The sequence below is a fragment of the Copidosoma floridanum genome, unplaced genomic scaffold, assembly GCF_036245765.1.
Source record: "Copidosoma floridanum isolate Cflo_tuat_1 unplaced genomic scaffold, Cflo_Japanese_pri ptg000006l, whole genome shotgun sequence".
Taxonomy (NCBI): Eukaryota; Metazoa; Arthropoda; class Insecta; order Hymenoptera; family Encyrtidae; genus Copidosoma; species Copidosoma floridanum.
The window spans coordinates 27,639,380-27,662,980 of NW_028321883.1; the positions used below are offsets into that span (position 1 = coordinate 27,639,380).

A 23,601-nucleotide genomic window follows, 5' to 3' on the forward strand; every position below is an offset into this window, starting at 1 on the left:
AATTACCGGTGGCATTTTGACTATGGATAAACACGTCACGCGTATTTTTCTCACTTTTCACACAAATCGCGTCCGAGTCTCTTTAAGTATTCCTCTTCGGCAGCAGCGAAATTTTTGTCATTCGTTCGCCTCGCTCTCCTCGTACAACATACGTACGTATCGGATAGAGGTACACCCACGCGTAAACTTTCTCCCGGTCGAGCTTTTCTCATTCCACATATTATATTCCGCCCGCATGCATTATAATCTCCTCTGCAGCAAGTATTTAAAACGCGCGGGATGGGCGTGACTGCAATATCATAACAACATATTATTCGAAAGACAAAAAGAGAGAAAGGGAGATCCGATCTCGGAGTCATTTATTTTTGCGATCGGGAGCTTGGATGAAAAATGGCGTGTAGTATCGGTGCGGCTTACGCGTGTACGCAAAGGTGGTGCGTACAAGCGAAGAAATAAAATTACCAGGTGTGCCTGTTTTCGAGATCCATACACAGTGCACTGCGCGCATAATTAGCACCTTTTAAAATCTCGATGATTAATTGATCCCCTCCCGTTGCCCCGTGGATTCTCATTACGTTTCGGACACGACTCGAATGAAAATGTATGGCTTTACGGTATCGCCTTGAGTAATGACCTTGTAATTGATACGGGAGGTTTTTTTTTTTGGTGTTTTGCGCGCGACACACGTGGTATACATTGGAAAACAAGATTTTTCTCTTACAGATAGGACAAGTATGTATACCTATACGCCACATCAAACAAAAATAATTATATACAGATATCTAAAATTCACTGAACATTTATATCTGAAATTGTCGCGTTTTCTCAGCACACGATACGCTTAGCGCATATTTAGGGACGAAGCAGCGCGACAACATGTACATGTATATATTTAACAGCTCCGAAGTCAAATGTTGCGCATAAATCAGAATGTGTAAGATCCGTGCGAGTGCGTATGGGGAGCCAGAAATAAGCCGAAAACTAGTCGCAAGAGAGTGTAATACATAGGTATACACCCGGTGTATATGAGGTTGCACGAGGGAATTTCGATTCTATACTTTGTACCTGCGAGCTGCTCTCGGAATTAAAAATAACCATCGGCGGCTGCCACGGGCTCACCTGCACCATCGGGAAATCTCGGGATTTGTTTTGTCATTATTATGCTCCTTTTTCTCAGTGGCACAGTGCGCGTGAACAAATGAGAGCGTGTGAATCGAGCACAAATGGAAATTTTGCTCCAGCATCGGTCAATCGTCCGTCGTTATCGCCCCTTGCGTTACCCGATAATTTAGGTATGTCAATTTGTCGCCGTCCAAAAGGGGCAATTAGCGCGAATTTGATATCGGAATCGATTTAACTGCACGTACCTGCAAACAAATAGTTTGCTTTGAAAAAAAAAAAAAAAAAAAAAAAAAAAAGAAAAGTTACATTGAACTGAAGGAAAGAATTGCTGTGCGTCTCTTTCTCAGATATACATATAATCAATTAAGCGGGTTCCTAAGGTCAGTTGGATGCTTACGTTTCATTTGCATGATTCCCAGGGCGTTTGTGAAATTTTTTTTACCGACGCCCCCTATAAAGTACACCTCGGAGATACCAATCGCACGCGGCCGATGATGGTTATATCACACACACGCGCGCGCGCTTGTAACTGGGCTATTTATAACTCGCCCGGTAGTTTTTCGCGCGTAATTAAGCCATAAAAACACACTTGCCCCGAGTGGAAAATCCAACAGCAATGTGTAAATTTCTCAATTATGCAGGAGTGTTTTTTTTCCCCGCGAGGAACACTTGCTTTTCTCACGACGCGACCGTATACTGCGACGTGGTTGAAAAATTTTCTGGATTTTCTTGCGAAACGCGAGTGCGAAAAAATTACGCTTATCCCCTGGAATTCCTACACTTACGCCGACCTCTCGCGAGACTCTCCCCCTACGGGTAATCTATACGCGTAAAGTAATTGGGAAAACCTCTTGGTAACCCACGTATATTGTAAAATTAAATCCATGCTTGAGTTTTATTAAGTTGCGTCATGACACCTGTTGGCTCCGAACATAATTAGTTCCTAAGTATATTACATCTTATTGTCTGTCTGATGGGAGCTTCGGTATAAAAAAAGGGAGTTTTCTCGCTTTGTGCGAATTGGAGAGCTGCGTGTACTTTGTTGTTCACATACGCAAGCAAAATAGTGAGCATAGTTAAAGGTACAAGTGTATCAGAAACACCTATTCGCGTGTAGGTGCTTGAAAAGTGAAATTCGGCATACACTATACGTCCAACCATACGGAAGGTATATACGTGTATATATGCGAGATAGCTCTCCTTTTCATTATCATTCGTTACGTCGCTGTGGGCACACCAGGGCTGATCTCTCGCCACTGATATACCCACACGTACGTATACCTATACACGGAGAGAAAAGCTTATCGATTTTTACGAGGCTTTGTTTATTTATTCGTTTGTTTGTTTGCTCCTTTTTCCCCCCCCCCTTAAACTCGAGCTCCCTGCCCCCAAGCTACGAGATTAGAAATCGCCCGTACATCATTATTATTGTGGATAGATCGGTATTATTATACATTATTTCAGGGAGAGATAAGCGAGTGAATTATATTTGCTCGCGGTGCAACTTGCCGGACGAGCACGTCCGCGCTCCGGAGCTGAAAACTCATTATACACCAAACGGAAAGGGGAGATTCAGCATTGGCGCGTGAAAATACAAATCCTCGTGGCATGAAATAAAAAAAGCGGGACAGGAGGGTGAAGGGGGTTACTTGATCAACGATTGCAAATTAAACGATAAAGTGCGGCTGAATGCGTGTCCGATTTGACTCTGATGTGCGCATCTTATTATCATACACGATTACATTATATGTATATTCATGTGTACACTTACACATGTACCGCATTTATATAATAACTGTGCGCGCGCGCGTGTGTGTAGTATCGAAGCTGCGAAATGTATCCTCTGGTTTTTTTTTTTGTTGTTGTTTTTTTTTTATGAATAAACGAGCTAATGCTTAATGAGCCATTGTGGGACGCGAGGAGAGGAATTCTAAAATCCCTCGATCGACGTGTATGTATATGCATACATATATATGCATTGAGGTGCGTGTCGTCAATTTAATCGCCTCTTTCTGTCATCTCACTTCCAAATGAGAGTTCGTTATGGGCATTTATACATACAACTACGCGTGAGATGATCTCTTGGACAGATCGGACGACGCAATGTTTATTTTTACGACCACCGCTGCTTGATTTACCATCTATTTTTAACAATAACAATATAATAACAGTCAATCGGTTTCGAGGTGCAATAGTTATTAGAAATCGATAAATCATCTTTACTTTGCACGAAACGGGATACTCACCTATACTAGTGCTCCCCGAATGGGCGAACGCATTAGAAAATAACAGACAGCTCTAGCAAGGGAGTGCAAATTAATTCGCTATGTTCCCACCGTAGTCGACAATTGGATGAAAAAAAAGAAAAAATTCCTCTCGAACAATCGGTGCTATCGACCGACAAATTCGCTCGTATCGGAGAACCCGCGGCGAGGACGCCCAAGCTACCGGCTCTCTCTCTCTGCTACGGTATGCGCGAGATTTATCTTCTCCCTCGTTTTTACCGGGGAAAATAATTTATACGGACGCTCCGAGCTAACAGCAGCGTGATTAAAGACACGTTACGTATCACACATGGAGAAGAAGAGTCGCGCGAGTCTCGATTTTCCAAGCGCGATAAATCCCGGCCGATTATTAATTGTGATATGTTTGTGGAATAACAAATGAGCCCCGTGCACATCCATACGGGGATATTATTGCCCGCGGAGGCTTCGACGCTATCATATTATTACGTGGTTGAGACGCGCGTGACGAATTTCATCAAACCCGCGTGAAATCACTCAATTAGCCATTCAAAGTAATTTATCGGGATAACTGTGTATACATGATTCACGGTGCATCCACAGGTAGATATACCGTTTGAGCGTCCCGTGCTTGGGAATAGTATGCATCCAACACCCCTTGTAACGTGTCTACGAAAAGAAAAAAAAAAAAAAAAGAATCTTCCGTACACGTTGTGGCTGCAAGGACGTGCATGGCCTTACTTTGCGCGGCTTCCCTTCGCGTGGTTGTGTATACACGAATGTGGTAAACCGCGTCCGCGACGACAGTCTTCTTTCGTGCGCTCTATAACATAAATATTATATACACAGTGCAAAGTGGGCACACCTCTGTATACGTGTATTAAAGCAGTTGGTGCTTCATTGGCCAGCAAACTTATTGTCGCTCTAACAAGCGTCGGTCTCCCCATTTCACTCTCCGTTTTATAACTCGTCGTTAAAGGTTGATTAACTAACTCCGTGTACCGGAGCGATGGCACAACTTTTAATGAATAAATAAACAATCGTCCCGCAGTGCGCGTATGTGACGCGGTAAAACCAACGTAACATTCAATTTGTCCCGAGACTGAACACTCAATTGAAAAGAAAAAAAATAAAACTACCGCTTGTATAGTTATTCGCAGGCATTTGGCGTTCGTTAATTTTCATGAGAAGCGAGAAAATAAATAATAAGTGTACTGCGTGTACATAAACGACGACGACCGCATTAGGTCACGTGCGCGAGCCGAGCGGAGGTGACGATGAATTTATATAGATGGGCACCTAATATGCATACGAAAACTACACTTAGCGGCGCGCAGTTTTTTTTTTTTTTCTCTCATTTTTCTTTTCTCAAACGAGTCGGTGGTTACGCGCGCGGGTGATTTATGCGGCCACTAATCGCGGCAGATGATGATGATGGTTTTTTTTTTTTTGTTTCGCACGCAAATATTAATATTTCTCGTACGACTCGAAACTGAATAATAATAATAATAATAATAATGTATACTCGACAATGTCGCGGTTGTGAAAAAAAATTGCGCAAATATACTTGGTGCGGCAATTAAAATCGAGATGATGCTGAGCGATGCGCGAGTTAATTTTTTTCCACCCCGTAATTGCGCGCGTCATATTTTTTCGAAATACCATCAGCGCGATCCGTGACGAAAAAAAAAAAAAAAAAAAAAAAAGGATAATAGGGACGGATGTACAGGCCCGTGGGCTCGCTAATCGCCACCTGTGGCCGATGCACATCACACGCTCCCGTATATCAACAAATCCGCTTCGGTTTGCGCCATTGCGACGAGCGAACGACATTGAACGAACGTGCATGTATATATATATATATATATACCCGCGAGAGATCTAATACACACGCATCACCTACTCCCGTATTATATTCTCTGCAGCGCTGTATTACGAGCCGAGGGCTCTTTCACCGACGTGTATTTGTATATATATATATATGATCGGTGATCTCGTTGAACCGCGACTTGTCCTCCGTTCGGTGTTGAATTGCAATGTATAGAGAGGGAGGGATGCATACCTATGCAAGTTTACACGGGACGAAAGTGAATCTCTCGCGGCATTGGTGAGAAAATACTGTACGCGCGCGGCCCCCCCGGAAACTCGATACCTCGCTCAGATGCTGTGTCGTGTTGTTGCACATACATGTATAGTGTATGGAAAAATCAACTCTGACGCGCAGGTGTACGCGTCCATCGAGAAATCATATGTAGATTTCGCCTTTCTCTGGGAATCCCCCGGAATAGTTGTGAGTTGAAATGGAAAAGTTATATCACCCGGTAGTATCTCCCCCCCCTGCCACCACCACGCAAGCCATGCGACTTTCTTACGGGACTGTGGTTTTGAAAAATTTTGCACCCCTCTATACGAGGGTTATGATGTAAGTGGGGGTGACTGTATGCGTTTTGCATTCTGCAAAGATTTTATGAACGGCGTTTCGTCATCCTTGCGCCTCGCGGGTGCAGTTGCTTCACGTGGAATTATATGGAGCTCGCCGGCGATGGTGCCAAGATACAGCCACACGTGTGGTTTGCGCTCATTGATTTTTAATTTTACGACGGAGGTGAGGGAAATTCATTTGACTCGTTTCAATGAAGAACTCGGATACCGTGAAGTTTCTTTTTTCTTTTTTTTTTTTTTTTTTGTTTTTTTTTAAATTAAACACATCTCTGATACAACGACGAATTTATGCGTATATTACAACCCGAGACGAGATAATCGCTTCGAGCGGTCGGCACAAGTGATATACGCGCGATTACTACCTCTCATTGCAAGTGATTCTCCGTTTGAATTACCATCGCGATCGTAATTATTAATATTATCGGTATGTAACGCGTGCATTGATTTATGATAATGTATACCTGCACGCGCCTAAATGACAAAACTGTATACACAAAAAACAAAACAAAAAAATTCCAAAACAGGTTGACCAAAATTACCATTTTTAATGAAAAAAGGAATTTCCAGCTCTCGAAAATAATATACCAGCTTTCTAAAACGAAAGTGTGACGCGTGCACCATATTATGGATTAAATTAAATATTCATCACACGATCGGTAGTCGTCGTCGTTGTTGCGTTAATCCTTGAAAACCAATCGGCGACTCGTTAAATAGATAAATCGTAGCCGATCCCCCTTTCTTTATTTTTCTCCGTCGATCGAAACTAAAAAAAAACACAACACTTCCGCGTCGTAGCTTTCCTGCGAGCAAAAAAAAAACCCCCTTGTATCCACCTACTATGGTCTTGTGAAAAAAAAGAAAAAAAAAAAAAAAAACAGTGGGTACAGTACAATGTACAGCTCGGTCTCCGTATGAAATGTATCACATTTTCGTGTTTTCTCGAAAATAGACGCGCCTCCGGGAATGTAACACATAGCGATTCCATTTGTGTTTGGCGATCGTTTCCTCCGGCCTTGAAATCATATACGCAGCCGGTGCCGGTTCTCGGTCCGTCTGCTGATACTATTTTAAAACGCGCTTATATTGCAAGTCGTCGCGAAGAGCGCCTTGAGAGAGGAAAACTTGCACCACCACCACCACCACCGATCTCGCTTCCTCCTTTCGATCATACACGTTATCAGAGCCGATATGCTTCACGCGCGTCTATAGTATTTTGTGAGTGTATACCTGTTGGTAGTACAGATCAAGTGGTGTATTTAAGCAACTGTACAGCCCTGAATTTTCAAGTAAACTGATCACTTGTGCGAGTGAAGGAAAAGAAGTAAAAGAAACATGTACAGAAGCAGAGGATCCCTCTGAGTCATCGCGATTCACGTGGCACCGTGCGCTTCGTGTCTATATACAAACGCCTTCCCTCGCGATGCTCCAGCTGGATATACCGTTGCAGCGGCACTTACGTAAGTCCGACTGGGGAATCCACCGGCACCACTGCGCGCTTTTATCGCCGGCTTCCGTGCGTTTGTATACCATTTTGCCACATGTGTATATAGGTTATATTAAATGTGAGGCTGCATACGTTTTTTTTTTTTTCTTCATATTTTTATAAATAAAACATCGAAAAATAGAAAGGCGCTCTCGTAGAGACCGCGCGGCTGACCGCAACTCGGGCAGCATCCACTGATTTCCAAAATTCCCGGTCGCTCCTTCGCTTGTCTCGATTTTAAAAATACCAGAGCCCAACTCGCAAGCTCGGAATACCTATACGAACTCGTGTATACGAAAACGAAAGCTCGAGCCGAGCGCCGTTATGCACCAGCGGAGAGGAAAAAGCACCCACAGTGTACAACAATAACGCTCGGGAAAGACGAAGTGGCGAAAAAATGGAGCGGATGTTCGATCATGAGAGAGAGGGAGAGGGAGGGAGTGTGCAAGCTATATATATACATATTATGTACGAGCGCATTGTGTCGCGCGCGCGAGGCGTGTGCACGCAAGCAGCGGCACCAAGTAATGGGTATTACAAAGAGACAGCAGTCGCGCTGGCTAAACATCTAAACAAGCGCGGCCGGCCGTACCTATATATACGTATATATATTATTCATACCACTGTACACCAACCAATACAACAACAACCGCCCCGGCCATTGTAATTTAGTTCAAGGCCGCGAGATCCTCCCGCGCCTCCTCTTACTTATGTTGCTCCCTCTCCGCGTGTGTGTGTGTGTTGTCTACCTATACTATATATATACCTACACGCAACAACTCCTCTTCAGCAACATCGGTATTCGTTTATTATTGTCTTCGAGCGTGTGTGTGTGTGTGTGTTGCTAATACCATATAGAGCTTTGCCTTCCTATTCTCTTTTTTTTTAATGGTCGCGAATCTGTTCCTCTCATTGGGTCGTTGGCTTTGTTTTCGGCGCGGGTACACACTGGCATTTTGTTCATATCTAGGGCAATGCGTTTTTATACATGGACAATATTACATGGATATAGTGGTCATCAAAATGATAGAAATAGGGAAACAATAAACGATGGCTCGCCAATACCTACCTCTCCGTTGGAGGACTAAAAATAGCCGCAATGTAACGCGCCCGTGTGACATCAATTGGTGGTAACGAAAAAGAAGAAAGAGCCGTCGCGTGTCCCACGCCTATATACATCACGAGTCGCGCGTCTCGTGCGTCCACGCGGCATGTCAAGAAAAGCGCAATGCATAAAATAATAGTAAGTATATACCAAGGCTGCTCCCATAGACGAGCAGAGTCGCCTATACATCGTAATAATAGTAAGTAAGTGCATGGGTGTGCTTTTTTGAACGTGAGAAAAGAAAGATTAGTTCACCGCGAGTATACCTACAAGTACGGAAAAGGGAGGGAGTCGCGTGTAATAATCTCCGATGGTGAGTCACTTTCATTAGACATACGCTAATGTCCATACGGTACTTGCCGCACGCACGGTATTTATAGGCGGAATCGCGCGGCACTGGACGCAACGTCCTTCCCGCCTTCCATACATTTTTTTTTCTTCTCAAGCCATTTATTACGCACGCAGGATGGCGAGCCATTTTTTTTTTTTTTTTTTCTTCTCCTGTTCTCTTTTACGCGAGTTTTCTCACACATTTGCAAGTATATACCTGTAGGGCTGTTTCACTTGACAAAAGATGAACGCATCATCATCATCATCATCAAGACTCGTATAAGTGGGTGTTGTATACGGGACTTATTCGTGGAATCGTTGATTTTCCGATGGAGTCAACAAATGGGGTGTACCATACACGTGTGATTTTTCTCTCACTATTCTCGCGTTAGAACCAAGACCCATCGGCCTTGACTCGAGCTGAATTAATATTAATTTTCGCCGGCGCGTGCCGCCGCCGGTGATTTTCATTGCCGCCGACCGTACCTTCATGCTAATTTGTATGTAGCAGTCGGTATGTACAACGTACACATTCACGCGGCGTTAGGGCATTTTAGACTCAATATACTGGTATAAAATTCATAAAATACAATTGCCGTAATACATGTAAATAGATCAGGGGGAGTAGGAGGGTGGAAGGGGGGAGCGATGACAAATAGCGTGTCCCGCAATCTGATCAACTGTTAACAAATTGCTCAGGGTAGCAGTGTTTACGAAGCTGGCAGTGATCGTATAAATATATATAGTCGAACGGCGAAAAAAAAAAAAAAAAAAAGATCGATTGATCGGGCGTTCATTAATACCAGCCGATCGTTCAAGGGACGATCGCGTGTCCCTTGTATATATAGCCTTGGGAGTCTGTCGAAGCAGTGTGTCGGTGGAACATCCGAGGAATGTCGAAGTAGCCGGTTCAGAAGGGAGAAAGGGAGAGGCGTATTCTCTTGTCGGAGCCTCTTCTGCGATGCTGTACGTTATATGGGCAATCTCGTTTTTACCGTTACCCGCTTCGGCGAGGAAGAAAAAAAAAAAAAAAAATTCTCGCCGCTCTTTGTCAATTCGCTTCGGACGTTTTTTTTCTCTTTCTCTGGCTGTACGCGTGTGGCGTTTCAAGGCCCCCCGAGACCGGTGGTCGCGCTCGGCTGCTCATAGTCGCGAAAACTAGAAAAATCGGCATTCCGTCGATTGTTTTCTCGACGCTGCAGGTGCGAGTGGTGCAATGGGAACCTTGACTTTGGAGGCAAGTGATTCACGATCAAGAGCAGCCTCGAGGACGCTCTCTCTCTCTCTCTCTCTCTCGTGTCTTTTTTTGCCTCGATTGCACAAGCGCTCGAAAATCGGCATTGTCGGCTTTGTGCGCCAGCTATCGGTACGGCCCCTACTTTTTTTTATCATCATCGTTATTCATACACGACAATTGCAGCGTGGATTATCATAAAATACCGCGGTTTGCGCAAGATCATGGTGCTCCTATACACATAATCTTTTTTTTGACGCTCGCGCGGTTTTTATCGTCGTTCCCTGAAGTGGATTTCATTCTAATCTCGGAAAAATCAGCACCGCGTGACATTTTTCTCTCTCGCGCACGGCTGCAAATGATGAAAAAAAAAAAAAAAGAAAAAAAAAGGCGTCGGTGCTGTTGCACCAACCCTCCTTTCCCTCTTCGAGGATCGTTTTAATGAGTCACGCGATTAGAATTTAATACTTTCAAGTGGGATTTTTATCACAAAAAGTACCGCAGACGCGCGTATCGAGAGGAAGGGGGAAAAAAAGGAGGAGGAGGAGGATCATTAGATAAAATGACAAAACAAGAGGCCGCGCTTTCCAGCAGCCGCCGTCCATGCAATGAAATCACGCTCGCGCCGATTTTTCAAAATTACTTTGGCCGTGCATGCAAACTTCCATCGCGCTTCAAAGACACATACTTACACAAAAGCGAGCGAGGATACGAAAATTGCGCTACAGCGTTGATCCATACGATGCACAAGAGAACGGACGACGATCGCGGAATAATCCTCTAACGATCGTCGTCATTATACGTCTCTAGAACGTGGTATCGGAAAACCGCGCACGCACGCGTTTTTACATGTGGAATAAACATAGGCAATTATTTATTATTGTTTGATATCGTAAAAGGGAGCAAAAAAAAAAAAAAAAAAAAAAAAACAGATACGGGGAAAAAAGATAATTTGCGAGAGGAAGTTGTAAATGATGTCAGCCATAAAACGATCGTTACGGGGTCGGTGTGGGTTGCAAAACGGCTCTTCTTTTGGTGTTCGCGGATTTATGCAAATCGTACACGGGCTAGAATTTTCAGTACCGATCGAAAGCGCCTCGTCTAGTGTACATATATATGTGTCCAACGGCGCGCAACGTCTCGCTGCTCGGGAGATAAACAAAAGAACGAACGGCCGACGCGGTGTAACAGAAGAAGCCAACCTCACCCAGAGTCCATATAGGTATATGCCGTGTAGGCACGTGTAGCGCAGCTATGTAGCCTTGACAATCGATCTACCGATCGGAGGAGAAAAAGAATCGAAGAAGAATAAGTATATGTATACCCACCTGCGCGCCGTTTGCGTGTATAACTCAACGCCTGTAGAGCCGAGAGAGAGAGATATGTCGTGCAGAAACGCGAGCTCCAGCTTCCTAGTTCCCATCGTAAGGGGAATATACACACGCAGAAACCTTCGCAGAATCGGTAGATTCGCGCTCTTCCGAGAACAGAGATGTTTGTCCGTTTTGGAGCTATAGTTTCTTTCGTGCGTACCAAAAACGCACGGGTTTCCACTCATTTGGATCGCCATGTGGAATTTGGGGAATTTTTTTATCTCCAGAGAGAAAAACCGCGGTTACCGATTTTACTGAGACTGAGGAATTTTCTTAAAGTATCCCGATCATTCATTGGGGAATACCACGTCTATACGCTGCTACGTTGGACTTCGAATATACCCTCCACCATATATATATATATACAAAAGCAGACCACGGGGCAGGATTCATTGGAGGTCAGAGCCGCATATACCTCCAAATTACCGATCTACCTTTGGCTTTTCGTACATTAAGAGCCGACCGCTCGACGGCTTCTTCCTCTTTGACCTTGTCGCGTGGGCCTCCCCCCCCCCCCCCGACTGGGCCTCCGTATACCTTATTCCGCTTTTGGGGCTATTATTCGGTATCTCTCTGTGTTCTTTTTTTTCTCCTTTGTAATTTCGATTTCTTTTATTTTCTCGACAATGTCATTAATTACGACAAAGAGGTTCCGAGTGACCGTGAGACTACGACGAGATTGGCGATCATCACCATCCATCAACTTTTCGGGTTTTCGCGCGTAGCGACGTATCCTTAGTCAACTTGTGCAATGGTACACATGGTATTTGATAAACGTGTGGTTTGCGCTGGAAAAATATTATCTTCACACTCCCGCACGTGAGATATTATACCTACATTAAAAATATTTCTAGACTCATTGGATACTAAAAAAAAAAAAAGGGCAATCGAGTGCTACGGCCTTGTTGTATTATACATGCACCGAGCGAATGATTACGGCGCTGTATCATCTTTAATATGTGCACATTTGTCATTTTTTGATCTCATTGTATGGTAAACAAGCAAATGAATAAAAAAAAAAACGATTTTTTTTTCTCAACCTGTGTTTTGCGTGTGTTGCAGGGAAACAAGGAAAAGATGGCCCGGACGAGAAAAAGGACGCGGACGGCGAGCTGTGGGGCAACGTCGAGGCCCAGGCCGCTTTTCTCGGGCCCAATCTCTGGGAAAAGACATTGCCCTACGATGCCGACCTGAAGGTATTGAACCATGTATGTACACAGACGCGAGACGGTAAGCCTCGAAAGAGACGCTTGCAGAGGATGTTCTTTTCTTTTCTTTTTTTTGTAATTTGATTTTTTTTTTTTTTTTAACCCTTTTTTTCCTTATTGTGTCTCTCCTACTGCTGATGCTGACGTTCTTATGTGCAAAGTAACCGGTATTCGTTTTTTTTTCGTGTGATATTTCACGCAATTTTTTTTTTTCACTTTTTTTATCTCTTTTGTCTCGTTGTACACTGTATATTATACCTTAGCAGTGATTGTGTGTTTATCCGTATGTGCCAATGCAAAAGGTTCAGGTGAAATTACCTATCGAATGAAACAGTTTTTACGTTTTAACGGTGATTCGACACTTTTTTTTTTTTTTTTTTTTCGTCCGCAATTGAAAAACAAGTTGGCGTTGAGAAATTAAAACTCATATTTACGGTACTTTAATTCCAAGCGGTTAGAAAGTTGTTAACAGAAATTGAGGAAAAGTTAAACCGTATACGCATAATCATTAGAGCCGCGAGTAACATTGGTTGGCTCGCGAATCTGGATTATTTTATAAATCGAGCGATTTTGTGTATTTATTGACGACGATTAAGTCGAATAATTGAGCGTACAGATTATCAATAATACCCAAATGTATACCTACCGCTTGAAAGTCTATTTTACGTTGTACACTTAATTACCGAATCACAAGTATAGATTAGAGTGAGAAATCACTGTATTTGCGAGAAAGAGCCTTTTGTTAGCGCACAGATTAATTTTTTTTTTATCGGATCGAGTTGTTTGCACTTTGAATTTTCATACCAGTAAAAGTTTTACGTTTCGACTTGAGTTTTGCGTTTGTGTGTTTTACTTTGGAACTAAGTATATATTATTATTATTATTATTATTATTATTGTTATTATTATTATTGTAAGGATGGACAACGTGTCATTACTTATATGCATGATGTTATCACTAGTCTTATAAACCCGTACTTCACAGAAAAAACCATACTTATAGTAACACAGAGTTTGAATTTTTTTTTTCTTCTTTCTCTTGTGGTTTTCTTTTGGCATGATATTGAATTTTATTTATCAACCAAAAATGAATTTAAATTTTAAAAAAATGTGTATATATATATATTTCAATGTACATACGAATCACATGAAAAACATTTGACTCACGACACTTTTCCATCACACACACACACATCGATCAATCATATTACAGGAGCAACAAACAAAAAAATATAAGCATTAAAAAAAAAAGACTCCGTGCTCGTACTTACAGCTCAAAGACGGAACACGGAGTCCATAACGAGTGCAACGACCTGCGGACTTTCTGTTGAAACGCGTTCGCAAAGTGCAATTCACTCTGCCTCGATTTCATAGATTCATCCAATAAAACAAAAACACGGAGAAATCATTAAAATTCCTTCATCCCCCTCCCCCCACCTCCCTCATCTCATATTGATACAAGCTCACGAAAAATGAACAAAAAAAAAAAAAAAAAAAAACAAATCAATCCTGTGCGCAATGCCTCGCGTCACTCTGTAAGCTCATCGCACGAATTTCCCAGCCCATCGAAAATCCTCCGATCGCGTCCAAAAAAGCGCCTCAACATCCAAAGACAAACGAAAGGGGAAAACCTCTGCACTCTTTTGTGCACACTACGTTATAGGTACATACTTACAGCTTAAAAGACGGGATCAAGCAAAACGTATGGACGCGCGGAGCGCGAATCGGTTGGGGGGAGGGTTAGACACACTCGCCGGTCACTTTCTCCGGCGCGCCGTCATGCTCCCCGCACTCCGCGAGTACAACGAGGAAGTTCGCGGAAGGTTTTTCCCCCCTCCTCCTCCTCATCTGGCAAAACTCGACGGCGCCCCTTTTTCTTCCTCGGTCTCTCTTCGTCTGGCATATATACACACGCTGCTATACGTGTACCAATATAGGTATACAGGTACTCGCGAAGGAGAGAGTGGGAGCGAGGAAAAGGGAGAGGCGAGCGTGACGCGTAAATCTGGCGATAATCTGGCCTGCCACCTTTCCCTCTTTCTCTCTCTCTCTCTACTCCTGTACTGCCGCGGCCGTCGACTTTCTCCTATATGTACCCGCGGGCGCACACAACAGGAGGTACTTGTACATATATACGCGCTCGGAAATCTTTTTTGACGCTGCTGCAGCGCACGTCGGAGATGGCAAAAACAGAAGAAGCTCGTACTTTGTTTTGGTTTTACTCGCTGCTCGTGTCTAGCTCGGAGCTCCTCCACCAAGAACGTGTTGGTGACATGCTATACTTGCTCCGTTGGACTCGGCATGACGAGAGTATAACGATTGACTCGCGAAAAAACCGTCGATTCCTTGCAAAGCCTTTTTATTAAGAAAATACGGGAAAAAGACAATGCGCGCCTCTTTTTGCCGCGACACACGTAATTGAGCAGAAGAAGAAACAACAGATGCGGTTCTCGGTTTTCCTCTCTCTGATGATTGACAAGAAGAAGCCAAGGGGGAGGGGGCAAACTTCCTCCGCGACCTTGACTTTTTCTAGCTAGGAATGCGTGGTGCCTTTTTTTTTCTTCTCTCCGCCGATGACACGCGCCTCTGATGATATAATGAATAGGTCGTACCTACATACCCGGGTGTTTTTCGTTGTTTCTACGCGCGGCCAATCGAATGGCCCCGAAGGACGATCATTCGTTTGCACTTGTACGATACCGATCATATAGAAAACGATTGCTAGTCATCGAGATACACGGACCCTAGTGTACAGTAAAATATCTAATTTGCGCGATTACTATACTCGTTTTGGAGGAGCGTGAAGAAAAAAAGAATAGATTAATCCCGTGTATATGCTCGTCTCGAACGAGCAACGGAAGAGCCGATATATAGATATATAGGTACGTGTACACGTTGGCGGAAACTATATGCTCGTATCGTCCTTCCACCGCCTGACTTTTCGAAAAATCCCCACGTGCGCATGTATATGTACGCGCTTTTCACGTGAGCGAGGCAAATTGCCGGCAATTAAAAGCCGAGCTGGGCATTTTCTTTTTCTCCTCCTCCCTGCCTGCCCGCCCGGATCTCGTATACTTGCACATGTACACGCGCGTGTATAATTTCAAGCAGCACATCCTCGCCTATATATCTGAAAGCCTTAACCCAATAACGCTGTACGCGGCATCGCTGATCATGAGAATAAGTAATTTTCCAGCTCCGGCAATAACGATCGACTCTGTGTGTACTATCGCGAGTGTTTTATCGCGTGATGTGCCGCGCAACAACGATTTTTCGAGCGACTTGCGCCTGTCTTGCCGCGTTTGCGTTTCTCGTGCCATTCTCATGCTGTTGTATATAATGTACGTGCAGAAGGTACAGTTGTTACCGATCTCGGATCGTTATGCCCGTTTATTACCCTAGTTGCGCTGAATCGAATGGAATAAAGTACCCAAATGTATAGTTTTCGCGAAGGTAACGAAGGGACAGAAAAATCGTTAAAAAACGATAAATTTAGCCTCACACACACACACACACACTCACACATGAAAAAACATGACCAGCAGCCCTTCCCAATGTATACGAAGCAGGCCATGATTGAACGAGCACGCACGTTGCGCCTTTGTTTTTCTCTGTTCTCTGTCACCCCGGCTAATGTGAACGACAACAGTACGTAGACCTGGACGAGTTCCTGTCGGAGAACGGCATCCCGGTGGACGGGGTGGCCGGTGGCGGCGGTGGCGGTCAGGGCGCGATGCCGGTCTCGGGCGGCCAACTGCACAAAATCGGCAACGGCGACGGAACGAACGGCGGAGGCCCGGGCAATGGACACCAAGGACCCGCGGGTAGCTTGCACCTCGAGCCCGTCACCAAGCGCGAGCGCTCGCTCTCGCCCAGCGATTGCTGCTCGCCCGACACCCTCAATCCACCCTCGCCCGCTGACTCGAGTGAGTTGCTTTTTTTTTTTTTTGTTTTCACGACTCTCTTTTTTGGGTCAACCGCGATTGACATCCGAGTTATCTGTGTACCTCTCTTGCGGCCAGACCGATGATACGGGGACTTTTATTTACGAGCCCACGCGTCGCGATTCCAGTTATCTACAAAAGGATAAACGTCTCGCTCGGGTTGACTTGTTCTCACATACTCTCTCGTGTTAGCAGCAGGGGGACTTGGTTGCGTTGGTTTTCAAAAAAATAGCCCTCACGCGACGGATGCATCGAAAATAATGTGATTTCTACATGAATAAGTCTACTAGTGGAAAAAGACGAGATTGGTAAGACGAAGGCATCAGCCGGAGAGCGACTTATTTGTTTTATCGAGCCGTGAAAAACATGACGAGGGTTAACTCATCGAAACTCGGTCAAGCTCGAAAGTTTGCGGCTTATCGGGGAGCGTTCGCCCGAGACGGCAGATACAGCGTGTTTATCGTCTCGGAGCGCGACGAAATTTTCAAAGTGTGTACTTATCGGCCCAAGAATCTGTGTAATTATCTAAGCTTACGAAATAAGGGGCGATGGGGCAACACGTGTGAGAACGAGTCGGAGATAAGGGCCTTGGGTTTACTGCTCGTTGCCGTGCACGAATATACAGTGTGTACAAATGGCTTGTCTCTTGTAGCGCTCTCGATGGCCTCATCCGGGCGGGACTTTGACCCCCGGACCCGGGCCTTTTCCGACGAGGAGCTCAAGCCCCAGCCCATGATCAAGAAGTCCAGGAAGCAGGTGAGCATGACACCCCCTCCTCCTCCTCCTCCTCCTCCCTCGTACACTTTTAGCCTCCCCCTTTTCCGTATCACCTCGCGTATGCGCATCTCTTTCATCTTTACTCTCTCGTTCGCTTCAAAACCACACATGTGCATTCTGTGTGCTTGAAACGCAGTTTTGGCTTTTTTAATTTTCACTCTTTGGCATCTGTAAACTTTATTATTGTATAAACCATATATTACCACATGATGCATATTTGAGATATTATTTAGATAAATACGTATAATATATCACTGCTGAACGAAGACTATATAATCTCAAACACAACGCGAGACGAAATTCATCGCGATGACTATCGATTATTATTAATTTTCGCGCTTAAGCGTAACCATTTAACCGCGCCTCATATAGTACTAACAATCCCAAAATCGTGGTGGAGGGGAAAATGCTATGTATACATATATATGTAACTATGTAACGAGAACAACAACATCGGTCGGCGAACGCCAGGTATAAACGAGAAAATTAAAGAAAAAGGATTTGCCGTTGCAGTTCGTTCCCGACGACCTGAAGGACGACAAATACTGGGCGCGTCGCAGAAAGAACAACATGGCGGCCAAGCGGTCCAGGGACGCGCGCCGCATGAAGGAAAACCAGATAGCCCTGCGTGCCGGTTTCCTCGAGAAAGAGGTAATTTACGCTCATACCTCTCGCTCGAAATGGACCCTTGGGTGCAACGGTATATAACTTTTCCCTTTCCCTATTTTTTTTCGCAGAACATGGGCCTTCGACAAGAGTTGGATCGGTTAAAGAACGAAAACATGCTGCTGCGCGACAAACTGAGCAAGTACACGGACGTGTAACCGGCCGGTCTCTCTTATTCTCCTCCTTCTTCTTCTTCTTGTTCTTCTTCTCCAAACAACATCAACGACGACTACAACAATGGAAGCCGCGTACAGTAGCAGCCGACAACAACAACCCCATTTCCCGAGCACCTTTACGCGTGTGATCAATTTACGCGTTAATAAGAATGAAACATGCACACGTGCATATCGTACCTCCCCTTGAGTTTTTTTTTTATATATATATATAAAGGCACGATAGAAAAATTAAAATGAATCGAGCTAATGAGTGGGCTACCAACATGTATATCGCATTTAGGGGGCTTGCGTCGATATTGCACTGTGGAGCTATGTTGTTACCACTGCGTACACCATTGGTTTTCCTCTTCCTAGGTTTTTTTTTTTTTCTCTCTCGTTACTTACCGCTATACACAATGAATATTATGCTCTCGTCGTGATTTTTACCCAAGCGCGTTTACGTTACTTTACAATGTATATCCCTCTCGTCCCGTCCTCTTTTTTTTGCTACCGAGTACTCTGTGGAATTTTAGTTTTTTTTTTTTTTTTTCAACCCGAAAACTTTCGTAGAGCGCGATGTTTGTTTGTATCCCTTTGTATATTAACGTGGAACGACGAAGGTTTCGAAAAACAGAGGAAAGTGATGATGTAATCAAATGTTACCGTGCACTTTGAAAAAAAAAAATGTGTTTTTTTTTTTTTTTTTTTTTTTTTTGTGCAAAATATAGATCACGCTGAACTTGAAATCGCTCGAACAAGAGTATGTTGACGATTTTATACGATAACAATGTTTCGTCCAAGTTTTGTTGTATACATACTACCGGAGTGAAAAATCAGACAGTCTTTGTTTTGCAAGCGTTCAATGCTCACAGTTAGAAGTAACACTTTTTTTCAGATTTTTTATCGCTAGTTTGATAATCATCAATTTTTCCTTCTTTCTTTTTTTTTATTAGACTAATTTTTAATTATTTTTATGTAAGGAAGCGCTTTTTTAATCTCTTCAATATTTGCACAATGATAGAGGTAAATTTTCTTCTTTTTTTTTTTTTTTTTTTTTTCATAGTATACGTAAGTGTAAGTGATTTTGATATATATTACTATTATTTTTTTTTTTTTTATTATTGTTATTCGATTTCAGATTTTATTGTGCAATGATAATTTATTTTCAACTGTTAACTTTTTTATTTTTTGATTATAAAAAAAAAAAAAAAAAAATTCTAGACGAGTGAATTTTCACTCCGCGCATGATGATGAAAAAAATCACGAGAAACTTATCTTTGACCCTTCATATCTCATGCGATTGAGAATAAAATAACGGCTACTATCTCGCGTCATTTTTACGCCTAGATGCACTTTTCTATCTTTTTTCTTCTTCATAGTTTTTTCTTTTCTTTTTTTTTTTCCAAAATAAAGTACATCCATCTCCCTTCACTCCATTCCCTTTTTCTTTCCTTCCCCCACCCCCTATTGTATATATTTATATATGTATAGTTAGATTACATGGTATACAAAAATATAAACACCAGAAATAAGATATCGATATATCATGATACAATGATGGTAAAAAGATTAACAACACTAGCAAAAAATGAAAAGAATAGCAATGGATGTGCAGAAAACGGGAGGAAACGATCATGAGATGCATGAAATAAAAGAAAAAGTTGGCATAACAGAGAGAGAGAGATATATATATATATACTGTTTAATTGTATACGTCGAACGATGGGACGTCTTGTCGAAGGTACTGCGGAGATACACCTATCATAGGAAGTAAAGTTTTTATCTACCTGCGAAGTAATTTGTAAAACTAGGAATATTGTCGATAGAAAGAAAAAGGTATAAAATATTATCATTGTTGATGACTGTATATTTTTTCGGGATGAGCTCTCGTTTCACAGGCTTTTCGCAACGAGCGACTTGTAAATTTTTTTTCCCTCCTCCCCCCACCCCCTCTCCCTTCACTCTTGTACACTTCATGATGTCTCCCTTCTTATTACATATACATATTATATATATATATATATATATATAGTCTTTTTTTGTTGACTTGCGAGGTACGTTTAAACTTTATCAATGAATGTTATTTCTTATCGAATTTTGGACTAAAAGTGACGTTTATTATTATGTTATGTATAATTTGCGCGAGCTCAAAAGCATGGCGGCAAATGCGAATAGAAGAAAAATTGTTTTATAAAATCCATGTAGATAAATATTTAAGAAACGAGACGAGTTTTCGATTTAGCAAAATGACGATAATAAAATTGAGGAATCTGCAACTCAAGAGCTTGAGATTTTCGCGTAGATTCTCGTTGACATCGCCCGCACAGGGCCTTGTAGGGATATTATAATCAACTTGTAGTATATACCAAGAAAAATTGTTGAATTAAAAAAAAATATTCTACTCAATTAAATCACAGCGTACTTAGATCTAATATGCTTGTGCTAGATGAATTTATTGTTTGATTGATTTTTTGTTGTTAGACCGCGAAATTTCGGAGAAGAAACTTTTCGTTGTAACCACGATTGAATGAGTGCATTTCCCGAATTTGTTGATTTTGTTTTTTTTTTTTTTTCTGTATACTTTTGCGCACTTACAGGGCCTACACGGTAAATATTTTGTAAGAATATGCAATGCAATGTGTAATAAATTGTACGTTAAATCAGCGAGTTTTCGTTCTTTTTTTATCATTGAATCATTTTCATGCTTTTATGCAAAATCATAAAATCAAATCAAGTATATGTACAGCAACACTGTAAAAGTAGAGAAAAAAAAAGCATACGTTATCGACCACAAGCAGGTTGTTGATGTTTACAAGAGGTCATCTCTTATTCACTACGGACAAGAATCACGATTTAGCCTGTACTGAATTTGGCAAAAATTTATTTCTTTTTGACATACAAATCTCAATTATTCGTGCATCAAATGTGTGCGTGTATTGTATGAAATAAGCTTTTGTCAAAAAAAAAAAAAAAAAATACTTTTATAATACTCGTTCAGATTTAGACAGAAGCATCGACGCATAAATACGATACCACTTACTTGCATATAGCGTGATAGATACACTCTAAACATGTTGGTGATGGTTTTTTATTCCTTAACACGTACACATACACAAATATTCATAAAAGTCTTCGAGTGCCCTATCCCGTGGATAAGTGATGATTTTTATCCTTATTTTTTATGCACACACAGCGAGTTGTGATGGTAACAATGTTTACAATTACGTATAATCAAATCTACGCCTCACTCCCTTACACATTTCTTAAGCTTCGTTTGTAATTTTTATTAATGTTATGGTAATACATAAGCTGTAGAGCATTGAAGGATAATAATGACTATAATATCGATTAATCAACAAAAAAAATCAGATCGAACTGAACCGTGTGTTGTAGATATGAACGAAAATTTCGTTGGCGTAAACGATCGCATGAGATAATAATAACTAATTGAAAACGAATCAGCTATTATTTTATACGCGCACGGATGGATGGAGGAAGAAGCGAGAATCTTTATAATATAAATATAATATATATTTTGTAGAAACAAACAAACAAAAGAACAAAAAATAAGCACCACGACCTAAAGAAAGCTGGCTTCTTCTTTTTACTTCTGACTTAATTTTTTTTTTCTCTGATATACTTTTTTTTTTAATTTTTTAGATGTTTATTTTTGCTTGTGGTCGTTGAAAATGAGATTCGTCTGTCGATATGAGTTTCTCATGGGATGACGATGATTTTAGTCACGAGTTTTTCGATGACGTCCATTTGGAAATTAGTAAATTATTATTGTCATCAAGAAATCCGATTATTTACTCTTGCTACTTTTTACACACAAGTAGCTATTTTGTATCTTCATTTTATTTCGCTGGACCGCACTTTTCGTGGATCGCATTAATTTTTGTAATTGGAGAAGTTGACACCAAAAAATAAATCATCGAAGAAGAACAATAAGAAGAAGATGTAATATTTTCGAGAACAGAGCAAACATAAAAAAAATACGAACACAGAAAAAAGTTATAAAAATTGTTAAATGTACGAAAGGTGCACACCCTATTTTTAATGAAAGTTGACGTGTGCGGATAAGAAAAAAGATGCTTATCACAAAATAATAAAACCGTGCGAAATCGTTTCCGGCGTTGAATTATTGTATCGATCGTTGGTGAAAAAGTAAGCAAATAGAAAAAAGCGTTCCTTGAGGCGATCCATGGATCGACTTGTTCTTTTTTGTTTCTTTCTTTCCTTTTTTTTTATGTAAAACTTAAAATGTATAGTACGAGAAAAATGAACGATGACCATTATTATTACCATTAAATATTATTAGAATTATAGCGAGAGTGATTACAAAAATTGCAGAAGTAAATAAAAAAAAATAAAATAAAAAAAAAAATCAGCAAAATTTAGACGAGTAATGTAATACTAATCGTAGTGGCAGAGCTTCATTAGAGGATTAAGCAAATGATGTTTTATTAAAAAAGACGAAAAGCGTATAATATTAAGGGAATAAAGCAGCGCAATTCTTAAAAATACGAAAACCTAGATGAAGGAGTAGGGAGGAAAAATATTAGGAAAAAAAACCTTGGACGCATAAAAAAGTAATAACTCACGTAGTAGCAATTAGACATTAGGAAAAATGTCGCTACTTCAGCTGGGATCGCTCAGCGTAGGTTTTTTTTTTTTTTTTTTTTAAATACAAAAATTATGGTCAAAAAGCGGTAAGCAAAACAAAGCGTCATGTAAAACAGGATATAACACAAAGCGCAACTCACGGCTGAATAAAGAAACCTAACTGTAAAACATTTCGAGAAATATATGTATTTGTTATTGTTTTAATTGACATTTAGTACTTCTCATTCATTTCGAAACCTACCAAAGTCATAAAATGTACCTAAACTCGCACATTCCAAGTACACATTATTTTATTGCGTCTAGAACCAGTTGTATCTTTGGAACTGATGTGTTTCCTAGTTGCTATAGCTTTAACCAATTGAATAAAGTATACACCACTTTTTGATTGATTGATTCATAATAATATTAGATTTAATTTTTGTTTCACGAATAGTTTCTTATAAATTATTGAATCGAGTAATTTCCCATCAATTTTATCAAATATTTAAAAAATCAGCGTTTTTGAAATTTGTTTGGCTGCGATAAATCATTTAACGGGACAGTCCATGTGCAACAGACGGCTTGATCAATCCTTCATACATATGCGTGTGTCTGGTTGCCTTGTATACGCGGATAAAACCAGGTATAATGTTTTCAAACCTAAATATTAGATGTCTATTCAACGTTAAGTCAATAATTTATAGTCAAAAAGTTTTATGATTAACATGAAAAATTCATTTTGCATTTATTGTTATAAACCATGTCTTAAAAGTATGTCACGGTTTACCATATTTCACCCCAATTTTTTTACTCACAGTAAGTATACATAAAGTATAGGCACATACATTAATATATTACCTGTATTTAATAAGAATAAATATATTTATACATCAATGTCAGAAATTTTGAAAAAAA

At 41.3% G+C, this 23,601-nt stretch overlaps 1 protein-coding gene across 8 annotated transcripts in view; it reads left to right on the forward strand.

Moving 5' to 3' along the window:
* LOC106647182 (thyrotroph embryonic factor) overlaps nt 1-20,098 on the forward strand; it is a 105,013-nt gene extending 84,915 nt beyond the window's left edge. For 3 of the 8 annotated variants that reach the window (XM_089588423.1, XM_089588417.1, XM_014363461.2), the window contains 5 exons: nt 12,395-12,540; nt 16,189-16,465; nt 17,136-17,239; nt 17,753-17,911; nt 17,998-20,098. In XM_089588423.1, the coding sequence (XP_089444549.1) occupies nt 12,395-12,540; nt 16,189-16,465; nt 17,136-17,239; nt 17,753-17,911; nt 17,998-18,084 (773 nt within the window). In that variant the 3' untranslated portion in view covers nt 18,085-20,098. Of the gene's footprint in view, nt 1-12,394; nt 12,541-16,188; nt 16,470-16,857; nt 16,878-17,108; nt 17,240-17,752; nt 17,912-17,997 lie in introns of all 8 variants that reach the window. The other 5 variants (XM_089588419.1, XM_014363462.2, XM_089588422.1 and 2 more) reach the window with 4 other exon arrangements.
* Nucleotides 20,099-23,601: the final 3,503 nt, after the last annotated feature.